We start from the raw sequence: 20135 nt of genomic DNA on the forward strand, positions 1-20135 counted from the left end.
AAAATATTAATATTAAATTTATTTATTTATTTCTGTAATAAAGCGGGGCTTTTGAGCATTACGGGCCCTAGGCATTTGTCTTATTTTTTATTGGTTAATTCGGCATTACTCTGATTCGTCAAAATGTTGAATGTGAGCTAACAAAATATAACGAGTTTTCGTACGACATCTCTCTATATCGTGATACATGCTATTGCATGTATCACTACACTGCGAATCATGCAAAATGGCGAACTATACAATGCATCACGATCAAGCATTGTGGAGAAGTGTATAGCAATACTTCGCCACTATATTTGATTGCCTGCTCATAATCATAACTTTCCGATCTTTATTTTCAGCATGAAGAAAGACTTGTCAATACTAAGGGCAGCTTGCCAATATTAAACTCGTCATGCTTTCTCCATTGTTACCACAAAAACTGGATGTCCCGAACTGCTTGCTCTTTAACATTAAACCCGGTCTTTTCTAAGAGCATATCCCTTGACAATTACCGATATTCTTTAATAATATTGCCAAAGACACCACTGAAATCTAACTGAATAATGATGGAATGACAGTGTAACACACTGAATGGGCTTGCTTGAGGTAACAATAGTAATAGAATTTTATCAGTCGGGAGCGAACCGTATAACCATTGACAACAGAAATAACGTTCCCTGGGAAGCATTTCCAATACCTTAAATTATAGGTATAAATTTTATATAACATGCATGTGTAGCGACACTTATATAATGAAACATAATTTTATTGATGAAGACACAAATGGCATCTAATGTGCGTCCTGTATCAGTCCAAGAGAGTCAACATGTCATGCTCCCGCATGATTGTTCGGAGAGACAGCGCCATTTTAATAGTCCTTTTGCTTAAATTTTTAATTTATGTCTTTGGGTGTTATCATATTATAGCTGAGCTACTTTTGATCATTTGGAAAATCACGAGAAACAAAGTTTTTCATGTCACTTATTACATTGCATGATATGTAAATCAAAATTTTATCCATGAGTTTATCAATGGATTAACATTTTATGCTTGTGAATTCCATTACGAACGATAGTAAGCAAGAAATGTAATAAGATTATGTTTTAATTTCAAATTATATGTAAGGTGAATTTTAATTTTATGACAGTTATTTTAATTTTGAAACCCTTTCCTTTCAGTTCTTTTTTTCCTTTTACAACTCCCTACCAGAATTGAGTTTTGCGTGTTTGGCTCCTGGCTTCATTCTTTAATCTCGGCCGTACTGTACGTGTCTCCTGATAATCGCCGGCTAGTTTAATTTAAGGGCCAATTACTCTAGTTATTTGTGTCTAGGTTCGGCTAAGTCTATTCACTTGAGTATTAGTTTCTTGTTTTCTTATCCTGATTTGAAAGCCTGAGTGGAAGCTTTTCTGTAAGGCCGAGAAGGGGGCCATTTGTTATTTCTTTGAGTGAATAAAAGAGTATTTTAACTCTTCTCACGCCTTTGTAGTAACTATTGGAACTCAGCGATAATTCTTTACTTAGTTCACTAGGTTCATCGGCGTTATATCTAAACATACTTTCGAGGAACATTATGTATAAATTCGCTTACGGCATTTTTGAAAGAGAAATGTATTGTTATGAATTTTGTATATACACTGGTTATCATAAATTAAGGAAAAATCACAAAAATAGCGATAACTCCCTCAAAAATAAGCCCAACTGTGTAAAATTTGAATATGTTGCCAAGTAAGAGTAGCTGAGTAAAACTCCAATATGCAAATTAGTGGCGCTGCACTCGGAATATGTCATCTGCGAGGAGCATAAAAATCCATGTTTGAGAGCAAGCCCACATATTTCACTGTGATAGTGACATCATAAATCTGAGATAGCCAATTTGTAACGATGATCTCCGGGTATCATTTGCCTACAGAACTACGATAGAAAGCCATTGGGAGACTAGAGGCAGGAAAAAGTCAAACAGAAGTGACCAGATGGCTAAATGTGAGCCCTTCTGTGGTTCATAGACTTTGGAGGCAATTTCAAATCACAGATTCGGCACCTAGGAGGTTCAGCCAAGGACGGCCAACTGCTACGACGAGCGCCGATGACCCATATTTGACATTATGTGCAGTCAGGAACAGAACCGCTACTCCGACTCTTCTTAGATCCTCCCTTGCTGTAGCCACCGGAAGGTTGGTGTCAACGTCAACTGTGCATAGAAGGCTTCACGAAGGTGGTATATATGCGAGGCGTACAACCACTTGCGTGCCGCTCAAGTCACGCCATAGGAGGGGCCGTTTGCAGTGGGCACGACAACATGTCCACTGGACGCCTGAGCAATGGAGGGCTATTCTCTTTACGGATGAGTCCAGGTTTAGACTAGAACGCGATAGTAGGCGTTATTTGATATGGAGAGAACCTGGAACCCGTTATCATCCGTCAAACATCCGTGAAAGAGATGCATACGGACGAGGCAGTGTCTGTGTTTGGGGTGGCATCTCTTTGGGTGGACACACAGACCTCCATGTTTTTCCAAGGGGAACCGCGAATACTCATGTTTATAGAGATGACATCCTTATGTGCGCCCATATGCCGGGGCAATAGGTGATGCTTTCCTGTTACAGGACGACAGTGCAAGACCACTCAGGGCTCGCATCGTATATGATTATCTTCAATAGGAAACAATTACGCGCATGGAGTGGCCAGCTCGATCCCCGGACTTGAATCCTATCGAGCACGTTTTGCAACTGCCTTGCAAGAGCAATGGCTCTCGCTTCCTATAGACTGATAGACCGCATAATTGAAAGCATCACACATCGCTGAATGTGCTGTATTGCTTCTAGAGGCGATTATATTCCATATTGAATGTACTTTTACTATAGCAAACTGACATCTTCGATTTGTTCATTTTATACATGTGATAATTTCTATACTACCATAATTGTCTGGTAATTTCTTTTTATGTTATTTGATACCTTACTATGTGTTGCATATTGTGGGTAAGTTTCATAAAATTCTACATGTAACTTTTCCAGTAACCGTGATTTTTGTGATTTTTCCTTAATTTATGATAACCAGTGTATATAAATAATTTTAGTGAAATTATATGTGAAACTGTATTATCTTGTATATTGTGAAATGAAAGTCTGCAGGAAAAATAAGATTAGAGTTGGCTAACATTGAGGTAAATGGCCATCTCGCTAAAATGGCGAGATATCGTCAACCTGGCGATGGTTTTGGCGATTCATTTTTATCGCCTAATTTGGCGAGAAATCTCCAAACGTCGCCAGACCTGGTGACCATCAGGCGACATTTTCATACGGTCCTTTATAAATGTACAGCGCTGAACAAGTCGCTGAACACTGGTTTGGTCCGAGTTTCGAGTCCCGGCGATCGGGCTGGCTGCATGGGCGTTTTCGTGGTTTTACCCATGTGTGACATGTATACGACCCCAGTTTCCCTTAGAAAGCCCACCACGAAGGCATGCCTCCTCTTAGACAGATATCCCTCGCGAGGTTTGCCATACTTAAAACAAACCAAACCTTGTAAAACTGTAACTGTTACTGTAACTGCATAACTATAATTGAACCGTATATGTAACTGTAACCGTATCCGACACTTATATGACTTAAGTAATTTCTAGAAATGGAAGATACTATAGATGTCTAGCCGGGCTGCGGAAAACTATATACGTTCGGAGAGAGTATAAGATCTCAATTTATTTTAATTCAGAGTTTGATCTCCGTGCGAGCTTTACTCTTTACATGCGCTTTGCATTGTTTTCTGTTTAACGTCCTTAGTAGTTTAAAGTGGTAACTACTAATTGTGCTTTGTCATACTGAGAAGAGCTGTACGAGTACTTTTGTGAAAGGTTCTAGAACTGTAAAGTGTTTCTTTTGTGAAATAAATATTATCGAGTTATCATCGGTTCTGTGTGCATTCAATTCATTACGAAACCGTATACAATGTATTGAAGTTAGATCTGAAAGAATGTACCCGGAAATATTTCGCGATCTTATTTTCTTCATTTTCTTTCTTATCCCTTAAAAAAAAAAAAAAAAAAAAAGAGAGAGAGAGAGAGAGAGAAGGATTAGCGTTGCTTATCCGCATGAAAACAGATAGTATCTGATATCTTCAGTGGAAAAAACGAAAAAAAGTATTATTTTTTTGTTATTTCAAAGCAGCAGTTATTCTTTCGAAAGACAAGTGTTTTGGTATCAGTATTATTTTTCAGAAAAGGCATTACTATTTTAGGACCTCAAAAGAATTCTGTTTCTATGAAATTTAACTGTGAAATACAATTCCGCAGAAATTAATCAGCTCATTTGTTTGCTGGGAATCGTTTTCGAGGAATTCATATTCAGAAGCAGAAGTGCTTGTTTATTAATAACTGCCTAAAATGGAACATTAATGTATTGTATTAGATTCGGGTAAATAATTCTCAGCGAATAGCAGAATTTAATTGAATATATGTCCTGTAAAATCCCTTGAATTAAGTGGCGAATAGGGATGCAGTGTACTATGCGTTTGAAAATTCATCAGTAATATGTATGTCTCTTAAATTTTAACTGTATCCAGCCTGCTGTTGTCCAGAAACCTTCTATAGTGAAAGAGCGTTTCATTTGAACTCTGGACGTCCCGGATATGTATCGAACGTGCCACCAATTACACCACGAAAGCATGCGGGTAAGGGAGAGATATTACCTCATGATCTTACTAATAATAGAAAGAACAGATTAGTACATATTTGAATACTTACATGCTTTATATACTGTTTTCTTACAAAAAGATGAGCTGGAGAAATAAAAAATTAAGGAAGAAAATCACAGGGAACAGAAAATGTATATGAGGTACCGCATCTGCCTAAATTTATCGTCTGTGCACAATGCTGAATCATTTCTGTGTCAGAGAAATGATTCAGCAAAGAGCGCAAAACACTAGATTGTTATACGTATTACTCACATTACAAATAAAAAATTAAAAGTGATTAATAAAAAAAGGAAAGAAATGGTAATTTTTATGCACTGATACAAAAACTTACGTACTGATAACAAAGAATTAGCATAAATTTTACTTTATATTTGCAACGTGGTAAATGCATTCCATACGATTGTTTCGCTGTAACATACAGAAGTTATTCGCACATCATTTTTTAGATAATTTTGCTTTGTTGTTAAAAAAAAAAACTTTTAACTGCAGCTATATTTTTGAAAGTATAAATTATCCTCCACTACTTGATAGTTTTGTTTTCACGCAAAATGCCGCTTTTAAAGAAGCAATGGACGGAAGGCTATGTGTTTGTTTTTTAAGACAATTATTCGTATCTAGTTATTAAAAAACGCTGTGAAAGCTATCTGAATCTACGATAGTTAATGCTGATATTTGAAGGGGCGATAGGTAATGTTGTCAATAAGAAATAATAAAACGTCAAAAGTTAGCTTCAAGTGGAAAATGTGTCCCAAATATTTAGCCAAGGAAGGATGGGGGGAAACGGAATTTTTCAAATGTTGTAAAATTAAGATCTTTAATGCTAAAAAAAAATCTGCCAAGTCAGAGGACGGTTGCAACATTATTAAAATGCTCAGTATCTCTAAACAAAGTGATTAATGCTGATTTGAATCTTAAAATCTTTCTGATTTGAATCAGAAAAAACATAATGCGCATCATCTTTTTCTACGACATATCGCCGAACGCAGGACGCGCTGCAGAATTCTTTATGAGAAACATTTATGCGAACAAAAATGTTGTCACAGTACACGAATCTTGAATATACTTAAATGATTGCATTAAAAAGAGATTTATTTATTATCATCAAAGATAAGAAAAAAAATCGTAGAACATGGTTCAAAGAATCTAAAGAAAGTTTTTCTAGGGGATTTATGATTGTTGCTGGTTTTTCATATAACGACAAATTAAAAGTAAAGAAATTGGAGAAAAATTTTCATATTAACTCCACATGTTACCGAAAACATATTTTGTATCCAATTTTCAAAAATAATATACCTTCTCTTTACACACAGTGCAATCAATCATTCGAACTGCTTTAAGACAAAACAAGTAACGACACAACAGTAAAAGTGATTAATGCTGATTTGAATCTTAAAATCTTTCTGATTTGAATCAGAAAAAACATAATGCGCGTCATCTTTTTCTACGACATATCGCCGAACGCAGGACGCGCTGCAGAATTCTTTATGAGAAACATTTATGCGAACAAAAATGTTGTCACAGTACACGAATCTTGAATATACTTAAATGATTGCATTAAAAAGAGATTTATTTATTATCATCAAAGATAAGAAAAAAAAATCGTAGAACATGGTTCAAAGAATCTAAAGAAAGTTTTTCTAGGGGATTTATGATTGTTGCTGGTTTTTCATATAACGACAAATTAAAAGTAAAGAAATTGGAGAAAAATTTTCATATTAACTCCACATGTTACCGAAAACATATTTTGTATCCAATTTTCAAAAATAATATACCTTCTCTTTACACACAGTGCAATCAATCATTCGAACTGCTTTAAGACAAAACAAGTAACGACACTTCAAAATCTACTGTTAATTTCCTGAGGAAAATGGAACAAGTAACGGGTATCAAAGCCATACCCTTCTTTTATATACCTACTAAATCTCCTATTCTATCACCGATGTAATTTTCGGCTTTTGGACTTTTATATAAAGCGGACTGTTCAAACGTCAACCTACAACCTTCTTAGATTTTGGAAAGCTGTTCGAGAGCAATTGGACGGAATACCTCTTCCGATACTAGCAAAAGGCTTTATTGTCGTGGAAATTACGGTGTACGATGATAGTAAAGAATAAGGGTTATCAAACAGAACATTTAAAACATAAAAAGTTTAAGTAAAATGTTTCTGCAATTACAATAAAAGTCATTTAAAAAATGTGCGAACAGCCTCTGAATAATAGTCAATCATAAAATTTCATTTAACCAAAGTAGCATGTTTGTATAAATTATAGAACCTTGGAAATTTTGCATTAAAAATCTAAATTACATATCAATAATCCAAATTTTTTTTCACGGTTTTCGTTTGCTCTTTTCAGGAGCAGCTTATATAAAAATAGAGACATTTTATTCTGGGGCAATAGGGTGTTATTTAAGATTTGCTGTATCATTCATAACACTGGTAGTTCGGTTCGAGGTTCGAATCCCGCGAACGGCTGGCTGCATGGGTGTTTTCGTGGTTTTCCCCATGTTTAACGTGTATACGAGCCAGTTTCCCTTAGAAAGTCATCCACAAAGGCATCCCTTCCCTTAGGCGGATAGCCCTCGAGGCTTTGTCATAATCGTATACTAACAACAGGGAGTAACTGCAAAATTATAATAGTGACATAATTAAACCTGTTTGTTGTCTATACCATACGAAATCTGCATTATACTGTGGGCTTTTACCGGCTCAAAATTTAACTTTTTAACAAGATATTTACGCTTATTTTAAGATGGCACAAACGGTAAAAGAGATTAGAAGCTGCATATAGTTTATAGACTCGTGATATGCTTAACTTCATGAAGGGTGTTTTTTTTTTTTTTTTAAATGTTTGCAGGGTGGTCCTTATTTGCTCCTTTTTTTTAAGTTGCTGCAAATGTCAAAAATTTTCTGATGTATTTATTGGGAAACCATATTTACGTATAAATAGAACAGTGCATTTCAAACCAACGTCTTTAAGCGCCAGCTATGCTTACAAACATTTTATGGATTCTATTATTCTATCAACACATGTGAGGATTTCTGATTTGCATAAATAAGATCACTTCTGACTGATAAATGTGTGTGAACCGAAGGTATATTGATGATGGAGCTGTATTTTTATTATGTTTCTGCAATGTGCTTATAATTTAAAATTCAAACTAAATGTTATAATAATGCGTCAGCCGTTTCCGAATAGAAAAAATAGCCGCCTGACTCATCATGTTAACGTATGCAGTTTTGTCAAGTTATGTTTCTGGCTTTTGATTAATGTTTATATTTAGTACATTGTTTATGTCTATCTTAGCCTTGTCGATCAACTTTCGTAATAGTGTGAAAGTTAGAATTAAAACACATAATTGTATGATTTTTAAAATAACATTTGATGCCTGGGAAAAACACCCGGATGTCTTGTTTCTCTTATTGAGTTTTATGATAAACAGACAGTGCGCTGAGATAGCCATTATTATTTTTTTTTTCCATTATGTAAAGTGTAACTCTCTTATTATAAAGTAAACAATTTAAACTTACGTGCTTCTGCGCATTATTTAAATCACATAGCATCATTCCATTTAAATCTTTAATCTCAGTAAGAATAAACCTGTTCGGCAATTATTATTATTTATCAGTTAAGAACTAAAAAATGAAAGTGAAGCTATTGTCATAAATCCCCGGCTGTCAACAACTTTGTCGTATGTAACCCAACTTTACAGCCTGAAGTTAATCAAGCTAAGTTAATATTACCTAAATTGCCAACGTGACTACTGCAATTGAAAGAACTCTAATATCAGGAGTAATAATGCTATGGGTGATAAGATACGGGTATCTTGGAAGACGCTGAATCCATGCGGAAATAAGTTGATAGAACAAATTAGCAAAATTCATTGGTAAAAAATTCATTGGTCGAAATCAGAAATTAAGACAATTTTCATTGTCTTCTACGTCTGCAAAAGAATTGGCAGAGTGAATTCGTTTTTAATGGACAATGCATAACGGTTTCATTTTTTTAGTTGACTGTTTTCGAAGATTGCATCATGTGAGGCCGAGAACAGTCAGGTGAATGATTTTAGACAAAAATGCATTCGTATTTTATTACACTTTGCTTACTGTCAAGACTTGGTGGGTTTGGAGATTGATTCTCAGGCTCCTTTGAACGACTTTTGTGTATTTATCAAAGAAGCTACGGTACATCACCATCGAATCCTCTCTTATTTTCCGTCTGTCTTGTCGGATAGTGCAAACCGCTGGGGATCAATCGTTTCCTTTTGTGTTCACGTTAGTGAATTTCCAAAGGCAGATAAGCATTTGGTCTCTTGAAAGACGTTAATGGTGACGATGAAGAATGATTTCCTTGAGCAGGTTCGGAACTTCTTGCAAGAGAAGTCCTTGCCTTATATCGAACTCATTTCTGCGAATGACGTCGAAGCATAATTCTATCTTGTAATTCTATCTTGTAATGCTTTTAGACGGAAAAATATCAAAAGGATTGAATACCACTTTTTGATTATTTTGTATTTCCTAAAAATCAAAGCTCCTAATAGGCGCTAATTTGACTCTGTATCCACAATGTCATAATCTGTGTGTTGGTTTCAGTAGCATTCATTTAACTTTTTGCCAGCAGTCACATGTACCTTTTTAGATCGGGGAAAAGCAATTCATAAATTACAGAGCGAGGTATTTCAAATAAATTCAGGACTTATAATTTTTTTCAGTAATACATTATTTTTATCTAATTGTATTTCGCTTTCAGAGTGTCACATTACATAAATGTATGTCTATTAAATTATAAACAATTTATATCATGATGAAAAATTAATAGAAAATAATTCATATAATTTAACTGCAACTGTCATGGCGTTTAAGCTTCAAAACAATTCCAGAGCTCACTAACTTGCCTTCTAATAACTAAATATTATTTACGTTTTTAAGGTTTCCTACGGAGTTGGATATCTCTTGTTTGAAGATCCTGTTCTACGTTTAGGATTGTTTACATTCGGCTGCAGCCCGGGAGGGGGCGCCAGCAATATGTGGACTGTCCTCTTGGGTGGCAATCTCAATCTCAGTATTACTATGACTTTCGTTAGTACCTTAGCTGCTTTAGGTAAGTTAATATATATATATATTTACTTACAATTTTCTGTCAATATCTAGTTTATGAGGGAACTGTGTAACACGCTCATATTGGGTCAAAAATATTAACTTGATCAGGTGCTTGAGTTTTAACGTTAACGTTAATGAGGAACTGTCACTGCTAGAAATTTTTATCACTATGTAGACCCGATTAAGCTACTCTGCGTAGGCATAGTATTCTTTCAGGGGTTCCAAACTCATAAGTGTTTTGATTTTATGTTGGAGAAACAAGAATAGGAGAAACAGCAGGGTTATTTGCGAATGCCCTAATGACAGGGGTCCTAGTTCTGGCTTTGTTAGCCTATGAGATAATGAGGTCTTAATTGAGATTTTATCTAAAAAAAAAAAAAAAAAAAGGGAACGCTCTAAATCACCTTATTTTTATGCTCCAGGCCAAAACAATGTTTTGCTAGATAGACTGAGATAAACTTTCACAAACTTAAGAAGGCCGAACAAATTATGCAAATATTTAGTTGAAGGTCATCAATTGCGTAATAGCAAATATGGTAAATTAATTTTAGGAATTATGTATCCCTGCTATACTTCAGTTGTAGAAAGCTTTAAAGTGTTCAGATGAACTACTGTTTCATAGTTATTATAGAAGTTTATATTATACGAGGGCCATCCAGGAAGTAGATTAAGTTTCCGTCTGTGTCCGCTAGGGGCGGGGCTAGCGCGGCCATCTTGGGGTCAGAGCGTTGCGCAGCTCAGTCTGCATCTAGCCGTGCTAGTGAGAGGTTCGTGCTGTGCTCCGTTCAGATACTGTGACGGTTTGAAATGTCTGCGTTAATTGAAAATCCCGCGAGCTGCGAGGTGCGCTCAGTAATAAGGTTTCTGACTGCAAAAAACTGTAAACCGATAGAAATCTATCGGCAGCTTCGTGAAGTGTATGGGGACAACATTATCACTGAAGGTGGAGTGCGTCAGTGGGTCATAAGATTTCAAAATGGCCGAACCAATGTTCACGACGAAGATCGAAGTGGGAGACCCAGCATAGTGACCGCCGAACTTCTCGAAAAAGTCGATGCTAAAGTCCGTGAAAATCGAAATTTCACAATAACGGAACTTTCTTTGAGTTTTCCACAAATTTCGCGAAGTTTGTTGCACGAAATCATCAGCGAAAAGCTTGGTTACCACAAGTTTTGTGCAAGATGGAAGGCAAGAAGAGGTAACGAAGTGGTTGAAGGCGCAGGCGGCCGAATTTTTCGACGAAGGAATTTCCAAGCTCGTACATCGCTACGATAAATGCCTTAATTTGTATGGTGACTATGTAGAAAAGTAGTATTTGAGTGTGGCTTTCATCTGTATATAATAAAATTTGTTTCCTATACTTTGTTTATTTTTTTATTCCAAAACGTAATCTACTTTCTGGATAGCCCTCGTAGAATTCTAAAATTAAAAAAAAATTGTACTGAAAAATACAAATAGCAAAGCTTACGGATCCAATAAATATATCACGTTTGCATTTGTTTGGTAGATCAGTTTTGATGTTTCAAGAGACCAAATGCTTATCAGTTTTTTTGTTTACTTCTTTTATTTTATAACTAGCCCCCACGCGACCAGCCTTCGTCTGGCTTTTAAATGTATCGGAAAAATGCCTAAAGGGAACACCAAACATTAACTTCAAAAACTGCACAGAATACTCTGCAGAACAACTTTATAAAATAAATAAATAAATAAATTACTAAAAATAAATAAAAATATAAATTATTCTAATAAATAAATTAACCAACTTCTCGTTGCCTTGTCTTTTCAGATAAACTATCACATGTGAGTTATCTACAAGTTTCCGATATGGCAATTTAATATTCCTCTAAGCTTCCCAATCCATAGGTATATTAAACTAAAATAATTTTGTTCTTAACAAACTGATATCGAAGTGGTAAATTCGAAAAAATTCGTCATGCATTTCGCAAAATCTATTCAAACATAAATTACATTCATGGTGTTGCAGTTAGAGAAGGCACTTAAATTTTAAGTAAGCAATTGGCAAAAGAAGAAAAATTAATCAACTACCTGCATCATTAAGAGTATTTGGATATCTTTTATACTCTCTAAATTTGAATTTTCTAGACAGAGTATTTTGAACAAGAAGGGAGAAAACAAATGGACGGAGCAACCCAAATTTGAATCCCCTTAATTTAGAGTGCCCTTATTATTGTTACTAATAAATCAAAAACTTTCATTTTTTGATGACCTTGTTATACTTTATGTTAATTAAGCAATTATTAAGCTTAGTTCAATATTTTCTTTCGAAATCATTGTTATCATCTTTCTTGAGTTCAAAGTATATGCCCTTTTCCTAACCCATTACCATTATTAGCATAAAAAATGATAACCTATAAGATTGCGTATGCAAATGTTGCATTGAATAATAAAACTTCCGAAATAAATTTCGAAATGGGTTTGTGTTATGAATTTATGAAAAACAAGCGCAGATTTGATAACTATATTTTGACATTAAATGTTATCTAATAAGTAATAAAACTTCTGGGATGAATTTTGAAATCTGTTTTTGAATTTCACGTTTCAAGTGATTTTAAATTCGTACTTCAAAAGATATTTATAATCTACCCGTACGATTTAACAAATTCATATATGATATCCATGGTGGAAACAAAATTTCCTGTACGAGTATGATTTTTTGACGTTATGTTTAAGATAATTTAAGAAAGTATCCAATCACCTGGCCTACCTCATTTTCCGTTATTATAGTATGTAATGACTTTTAGTTAGAGTGCAATAAAAAAGATTTCATCAAAAATTTCTTTTAATGTATTTTCTGAAAATGGAAAATAAATTATAATCTTACTTTAAATACTTTGGCACGTAGAGTAACACGACTTCGACGGTAGACAAAGTCGACTTCGCGCCATTGTGACGCAGATTTAGTATTTTAAAATTTTCTGATGAAATTTATTGTTAAATTTCATATCTCATTCTATTGTTATTTGAGAGGTCTTTCATTATTAAGCGATGATTTTCCTGCATTAAGTTTTAAAATTTTTAAGATTTTATGCCGTTTTGCCTCTATTTGCTCTCGGGATAATTTGAGGAGTTGACCTGGAGTGCCTTGAGAAGAAGAAGAAATAATTATTATTCTCGAATGCTTGTCATTTTCAAATCAAATTCAATCAGGTTCCAAAAAAAAAAAAAAAAAAAAGTGCCATTCGAAAACATTTATCCAAAAGTTGTACGAAATATGTCAGAAATCGGAGGAGGAAAGAAGAAATTTACTGAGCTTCGTACAAAATTTGATTCGAAAATATTTTGCTATCTATTGCCAAAACCGCCGAGAAATGAAACAAAAAATTAAATAAAGAACTCCTGTAAAATAGCTCATGTTTTTGCTTTGACGTTACGTGGTAAAATGATACACGAGGGTTCAAACTATGAGTATTATGTATTTTTGTCTTCCTTTTCAACAATACAAAAAATTCCTCATTTTAAATGGTCCTTCAATACTTGAAAGTGCCAAACCAACTAGAACCGTAAAGACTTATTGTGAAGCGGCTTACTGTCTAACTACGACTTAGTAGCGATCTTGAGAGCTAATTAAAATGCTTGCATTACAAAGCAGTTCGAATACCAGAATTATGTCGCTAGGAAGCTCTTTTGCAACAGCAGTATGATATTCGACTGCCATATGACGACAGACCCAAGATCGAATCCTAATGTCATTATTATCTTCAAGGGTATGCAAAACTCGTGAACTGCTGTACTTCTCATTCGTGCTAATAGATGGCGAAACGAGCAAGCAGCAACATACCAAGAAGCACCGTGCTCGCATACCACCACGTGATTGCTACAACTTACTATGTAACTTAAACAGTTATCGTAAAGGCACTAACGTGAGTAATGTAACATAACGTCTAACTATGTTAAGGTAAGGCTTACTATCTAACTACAGGTACCACGTCTCAATGTGAAGGTTTGTAATAAAAGCTGTTTATTAACACGTCAACTTGACGGTTGCGCAGATTTAAAATTATAACAGAAATAAACTGTGTGGCTTGTGCGTAATTCAGAATATAAGTTCATAATTGAATGCAGAGTTTAAATTGCGCCGGAGCCCACCGCAGCCCTAAATAAAAAGGGATGCGGTTAAATAATTACCCTGGTTATGCACTTCCAGCACTAGTGATCTCTCACTGCAGATCTCCTGCAGAGTTGAACTATGCAACCAAATACGAGGGACAAAAATTTTCATTTGTGCAAACCTTATATTTGTTCTCATGTTGTTGTCAGCTAGGATTCGAGGGATGCCTAGTCGCATTTTGCTTGACAGCTAGAATTTATACGGGCAGGGCTTCGCGCTTAGATCTGTTCTCTCTTTGTCTTCGAAGGTATATTTCTCCATTAAAATTTCTTTCTATACTCTCATATTGTTTCTATCAATCTCTCTGTTCTCATTTATGCCGCTTTAATGGTTTTACTTTTTTCCATTGATATGCTGAGAAAAGAATGGTTTTTGTTTCTCTCATCCCTTGAAATAGTACGTTATACCGTATAGTCAGGACTTGAATTAGTTAGAGGACGCCCAAACTATTGCTTAGTTTTCAGAATGAAATTTAAATCCAGCCAGAGCTTCAAAAAAGATGAGGCCAGATATTTTATATCTTTTATTTAACTATTTACCATGAATTTATTATATTTTATTTATGTCTCTATATTTTATTGAATTTTGATTTTAATTTTATTATTTAATTATTAAATATTAGTCATTTTATTTTTTATTAGTTACTTTATATTTTCCCTTCTTCCTGAAAGATTTTAGTAGGGCTCCGGCACTTCTGATTTTTAGAAACTAAGCCCTAATTGAATGTGAAACTCAGTTTCAACAAACTCTGATAAACCTCGGCTCAGTCTTATTTACAAAGCAAAGATGGCTTGCCAAAGCTGAAACTGATAAATGAAATCTAAATGCAGAAAAGTGCGGAATAATGATGGTCAGCCTGTGCTACCAAAAGCTATTTCTTTTCACAAATTTGAGATTATTTATGCTTTAACTGACCTTAATTTATTTATACGTTAGCTTGCATTCTGGTAGATGTTGATGGGTGTAGAAGTAAAAGTTTAGCCACAATAAGCGATATTGCAAATCCTTTTGCATTGATAGGATTTTTCATTGTTATAGTTATTTTGCAGTTAATTCAATTAAAAGGCGATAAAACGAAAAGAATTTAATTCACTCACATTCTTTTTAAGTTATGCGAACTTGGAAAAAATTAAAGAAACAGGAATTTCGTATATTTGGTATGATTTCTAGAGAAATCGAAGCAAGTCCATTTTGAAATCGAAGCATTTTATCGGAATTGTTTATATTATGCAGTTGTTGATCGTTAAACTTTTTCTTTTAACAGTCTTCACTTTGTTGTTTGTTTGTTAACAAAACAACCCGAAAGTACTTAAAAAAATTTGTTTAAATTGATTGTGGGTATGAAATTGAGATTTTTATTTTTAACTGCATGAAGAGCTTGACTATTTTAGAAATTAAAATAAGCTCGTAGTTAGTTTAAGAAAGGTATTCATATACCTTAATTTAATACAATAACATTTAAGCGAAAAGAGTGAAAGGAAAAATGAATAATTATGGAAATTTTAGGAAGGAAAGACTGTTTTAAGTTTCGAAATCGAAATACAATTGCTTCAGATTTAGGCCGCTAGATGGCAGCACGTCGCACATTTTTGAGCGCTTAAGTTTTGTTTTTCCAACCACGATAACTTCCCTGTAAGTATTTATTTTATTATTACTACTAGTGGGTTGCAGCCAAAGCAAAATTTACAAGTTCTTTGTAACTCTGAAAGGCAAATGTATAGAAACATTTCAGTATGAATGAAATCAGTTCATTCTTTCCAAGCCACAACCAATTCCATGTAATATAACAACATTTCATCATTAACAATAAAAGAATTAACGTGGCATTTATATAGTGTGTAAATTATACTAACCCGAATAAAAAAAGTTTCCAACAGCAGCTATTTATTTGCTGACATTAATGAAAAATTTTCGACGTACAGTGACGTCACATGCAATCGCATGCTTCGGAATATGACCTTATATAATAATAATATGTTTAAAGTTTCGCAATGCTATTTTTATTTCATATTTTGTAAAACTTAGAAATTTGTTTTCAGAGTTTTTACTTAATATCTCGGCTAATTAAAGTCGTACGAAGATGAAAATGGTCGAAATGGTTTCTCACATATTTTTGGAATACGGGAGTACCTCTCTAGAATCTCAACTTCTCGCCGTTCCGAAGGAGATAATGCCACAAAAAACAGACAGACAGACGCTCACAAATTTTAAGATTAGCGTAGATTATTATTGTAGATCTAGTTTTGAGGGTAACATGTAAGTCAGGAGATATTTATGGACCAGAATGTTTAGAAGAAAATTTACTCTACTCAAAGTATCAATTTCTCTAATTATTATTATATTCGGCAGTTTGAGGGGTAAGAAACGAAAAACTATGTTTATACCACTGCCGGGAGCGACCATAAGAATTAGTGGAGAAATCAGATTAGTTTACGAAATAAAGGAGTTACGAAATTGTACAAGAATATCATGCTATATATAATATCAAATATCAAGTTCTAGTATTACTGAGAATAACGTAATTCTAAAAAAGCGGTAATAGTACTTTAATTTGATTTTATATATTTTTTCTAATTTTTTTAGATAAAAAATTAATAAATAAAAATACTGAAAGGTTTCAGAGTTTAACGATCCCTTAAAAGGATTAGTTAAGGTTTTTTAACTCTGCCGCTGACCTCGCAGTCTGCCAGTCTGCTTTTGCACTAACTCCTGCTAGTCCTTTTCTTTTTGTCTTTATAATTCAGCATCATTTTATTCGCACTCAAGCTCTATGCAATTTAACAGCAATATTACAAAAATATTAAGAGCAATATACTAGCATATGTTTAGAAGTCTCGATGCAGTGTTAAATGTTGGCTTACATTTTACTACTTTTTTCAGTCGTTTCTCAGTTCATTATATCAGTGTTCAGTTTTTTATTAAGATAGCTTGAAAACCTTTTTTTGTTATTAAAGTTTTAATGTTATTTTAACGTTTTACATGTTAACTTTATTTATTAATTATCAGGTTCTTCACACTTACGCCACATAAAATTCAATTTCAATGGCGAAATTACAAAATTTTTAAAAACACAATATTTTATAATTTCAGATAGACAGTCTTGAGCGCTGGAGACAAAAATGTTTAATTTCGTGCAGTTATGCCACTGCTCACTTTCAGATCGTTGACTTTGTTAGCAAAAAATTCATTAAAGGTTTACAAAATATAAAATGTAAAATTCAAAATTCGACCTTCCAGGTGAAAATGTTCGAGTGGAGCGCTAGGTCATTCAAAATTTGATGGCCCTTGGTACCGTCGTTTACTCACAGTGGGAGGAACATACATACATTCATACAGATTCTTCATTATTTAATTTCTTTAAAGATAATACAGGGCAAAAATATTTGGTGGCAACATTTTAAAAAGAGATTCCCTCTTCATAATGAAAGGACGCAAACTCCCACTTCGAGACTAATAGATCTTGGAACAATCAGTGGTGCTAAAAGGATAACTGAATTCGTGTCATGTTTCTCAAATATAATTAGCCCAGAAGGGCTATTAATTTCTTTTTGTCATTTTAGGTGGAAAACTTTAAAAGTTTGAATCACTTTTCAAATTGTTGCCACCAGATATTAGCGCACAGTATTATATTTAAATAAATTAAATAATCAGGAATCTGCATAAGTGTATGCATGTTTCTCGCATTGTGGTAGAACAACGGTTTCTAGAGCCATCAAATTTTGAATAACGTACGTCTCCACCCGAATATGGTCATCTGGAAGCCCAAATTTGGTATTCGGAATTTGTTTTATTATCTCTCATATTTTGTAAAGCGTTTATGAGTTTTTGATTCAGAAACTCAGCGATTTCCAAGCGAGCAATGGAAACACAGTACGGGAAAAAAAAAAAAAAAAACATTTTTATCTCCAGTGTGTGAGACTGTGTATCGGAAATTCTAAACGTATGCTCTTTTAAATATTTTGTGATATTGCTGTTGTATTGAATTTTATGTTTTAAGTGCAATAAACGTGATATTTAATAAATAAGGTTAACACACAAAAAGTTAAAAAAAAGTCTCTCAGGCTGTAATATAAAATCTGAAATCTTTCAGATTTATTTTAATTAGGTTGCTTATATCATATGGATGATTGTTTTCATATCGACAGTTAGTAATAAAAAAATCATCTCATATTTCAGCAATACGATATTATTACAGTCTATTCATATTTTCAGTTTTCTTCGTTGCGTTATTCCAATGAATCATAGAAATGAGCTATGACAGTCTTCCAATCGCTAATGTTAATTATTTAAATTTATTTTGTCTGATACTAAATAAGTGTACTAGAAAACTGGTTTGTTTATTTTTGAAGATGGTAAAAAAATAATTTTCTAATTAAATACATTGAACTAGAAATAAGTTTTTTACCTTATGTATAACATAATCCAAAGTCTTAACGAAAATCGTTTGGTTTAAGGTAGTTTTGCTTTATTAAAAATTGAATTTAGAAACAGAGAAATGGAAAACTTTTGTTTCCTTCTCTCTGAATAAAGAAAACTTTTATTCGTTATGGTTTTAGTTGCAACATAACAGATGAAAAGTTTTTGCTAACATAGCCATTATCAGTAAGAAAAAGAATCAATGAAGATAAAAATACTGTTACTTGAGAAATCGATACAATTACGTTAGCAGACGACATGTAATTCGACAGCCAGACGAAATAACATTATTTTTGAAATAGCTGCCAGACGATAACCTTCAGTTTTCCGAAAAGACTCTTCATCAGCATTGCAGAATGGTTTTTCATTTTTGTTTATAGTGATTTTGGGTATTAGTTTCCTCGGGGAAAGATTGTGTTGATAATGTTAATTGTAAATGTTTGCGTCTTTTGTAAAGGAGAAAATTGTAAAGGAGTTCTGAGAGTTATTAGAACAAAGTTAAGTACTATTTATATATGCCCCTAAGGATTTCTTTATCTATTATTATGCATAAATTAAGAAAAGACTTAAAAAACCTTAATTTTCATTAAATATGAAATTGCTCAATGTAAATGTGGAACTGCTCGACGAAATTAGATACAATCAATAGTTTTTTGTGTTGCTGTCCCTGAACTAGGTAAACAAATTAATGAGTTCCAGTAAGGCTAAAATAAAAATATAAGCATAAATAACTATTATCATAGCTGACCGCACGACTCAGAATAGAAGCACCGATATTCAGCTTATTTGGAAAATCTAAAATATGCATCTATTGTTTGTTCCTAAAACCTATCAGTGGAGACGTACGTTATTCAAAATTTGATGGGTCTAGGTACCCTTGTTTTATCACAATGCAAAAAACATACATACGTTTATGCAGATTCTTCATTATTTAATTTCTTTAAATATAATACAGGGTTCTAATATTTGGTGGCAACAATTTAAAAAGTGTTTCACCGTATAGTGAATCAACGCAAAATGCCGAATCGAAATTAATAGCCCTTCTGGGCAAATTGCCCCTTTGGGCTAATAAGCAGCTGGTAAAGGGTATTTTTGTATGTTGTATTTTTCGACTAGCAAAAGCCTCTAGAGCAAGCAGAATGCTTGCTCTAGAATAGATTTTTTTTTTTTTTTTTTTAAGCCTAAAAGGGCTATTAGTCTCAAAACGGCATTTTGTGCCATTTCACTATAACGGCGAATCACTTTTTAAATTGTTGCAAACAAATATTATCGCACTGTATTATATTTAAAAAAATTAAATAATGAAGAATCTGCATGGATGTATGTATGTTTCTCGGATTGTAAAAGAACATCCGTACCTAGAGCTATCAAATTTTGAATCGCATAGTCCTCCAACCGAACATGGGGACTTGGAAGACCGAATTTTGAACTTCGAATTTGTTTTATTATCTATTTCAAATTTTGTAAAACTTTAACGACTTTTGGATTAAAAAACTCAACGATTCCAAAGCGAGCAATGGCAACACTGTGTGGAAGAAAGCATCTTTATCTCCAGCTCATGAGGCTGTGTATCGGAAAGTCTAAAGACATGCTGTTTTTTAAATATTTTAATATGTTGCTGTTGAATGTGGTTTAAGTGCAAAGAACATAATATTTAATAAATAAAGTTAACATACGAAACGTTAAGAAAACGCCCCTTTGGACATTTAAAATCTGAAAAATTTCAGATTCTATTTTTTTAAATTTTATATTTTAGTATTTATCATCGTGTAAACACGTTCGTGTTCAGCCCTTCATTTCATTTACACTTAAAAAAAT

General features: G+C 33.6%; 1 protein-coding gene across 1 annotated transcript in view; it reads left to right on the forward strand.

Moving 5' to 3' along the window:
- The window catches only part of LOC118188756 (ileal sodium/bile acid cotransporter-like), a 35982-nt gene that overhangs the window by 12822 nt on the left and 3025 nt on the right, over window positions 1–20135 (forward strand). Inside the window, exon 2 of the mRNA XM_035359257.2 lies at window positions 9602–9773. Coding sequence (XP_035215148.1) covers window positions 9602–9773 — 172 coding nt within the window. The remainder of the gene's footprint in view (window positions 1–9601; window positions 9774–20135) is intronic.

Source organism: Stegodyphus dumicola, chromosome 1 (genome assembly GCF_044657685.1).
Source record: "Stegodyphus dumicola isolate Sdum_Otavi_A_Nest chromosome 1, ASM4465768v1".
NCBI classification, from domain to species: Eukaryota; Metazoa; Arthropoda; class Arachnida; order Araneae; family Eresidae; genus Stegodyphus; species Stegodyphus dumicola.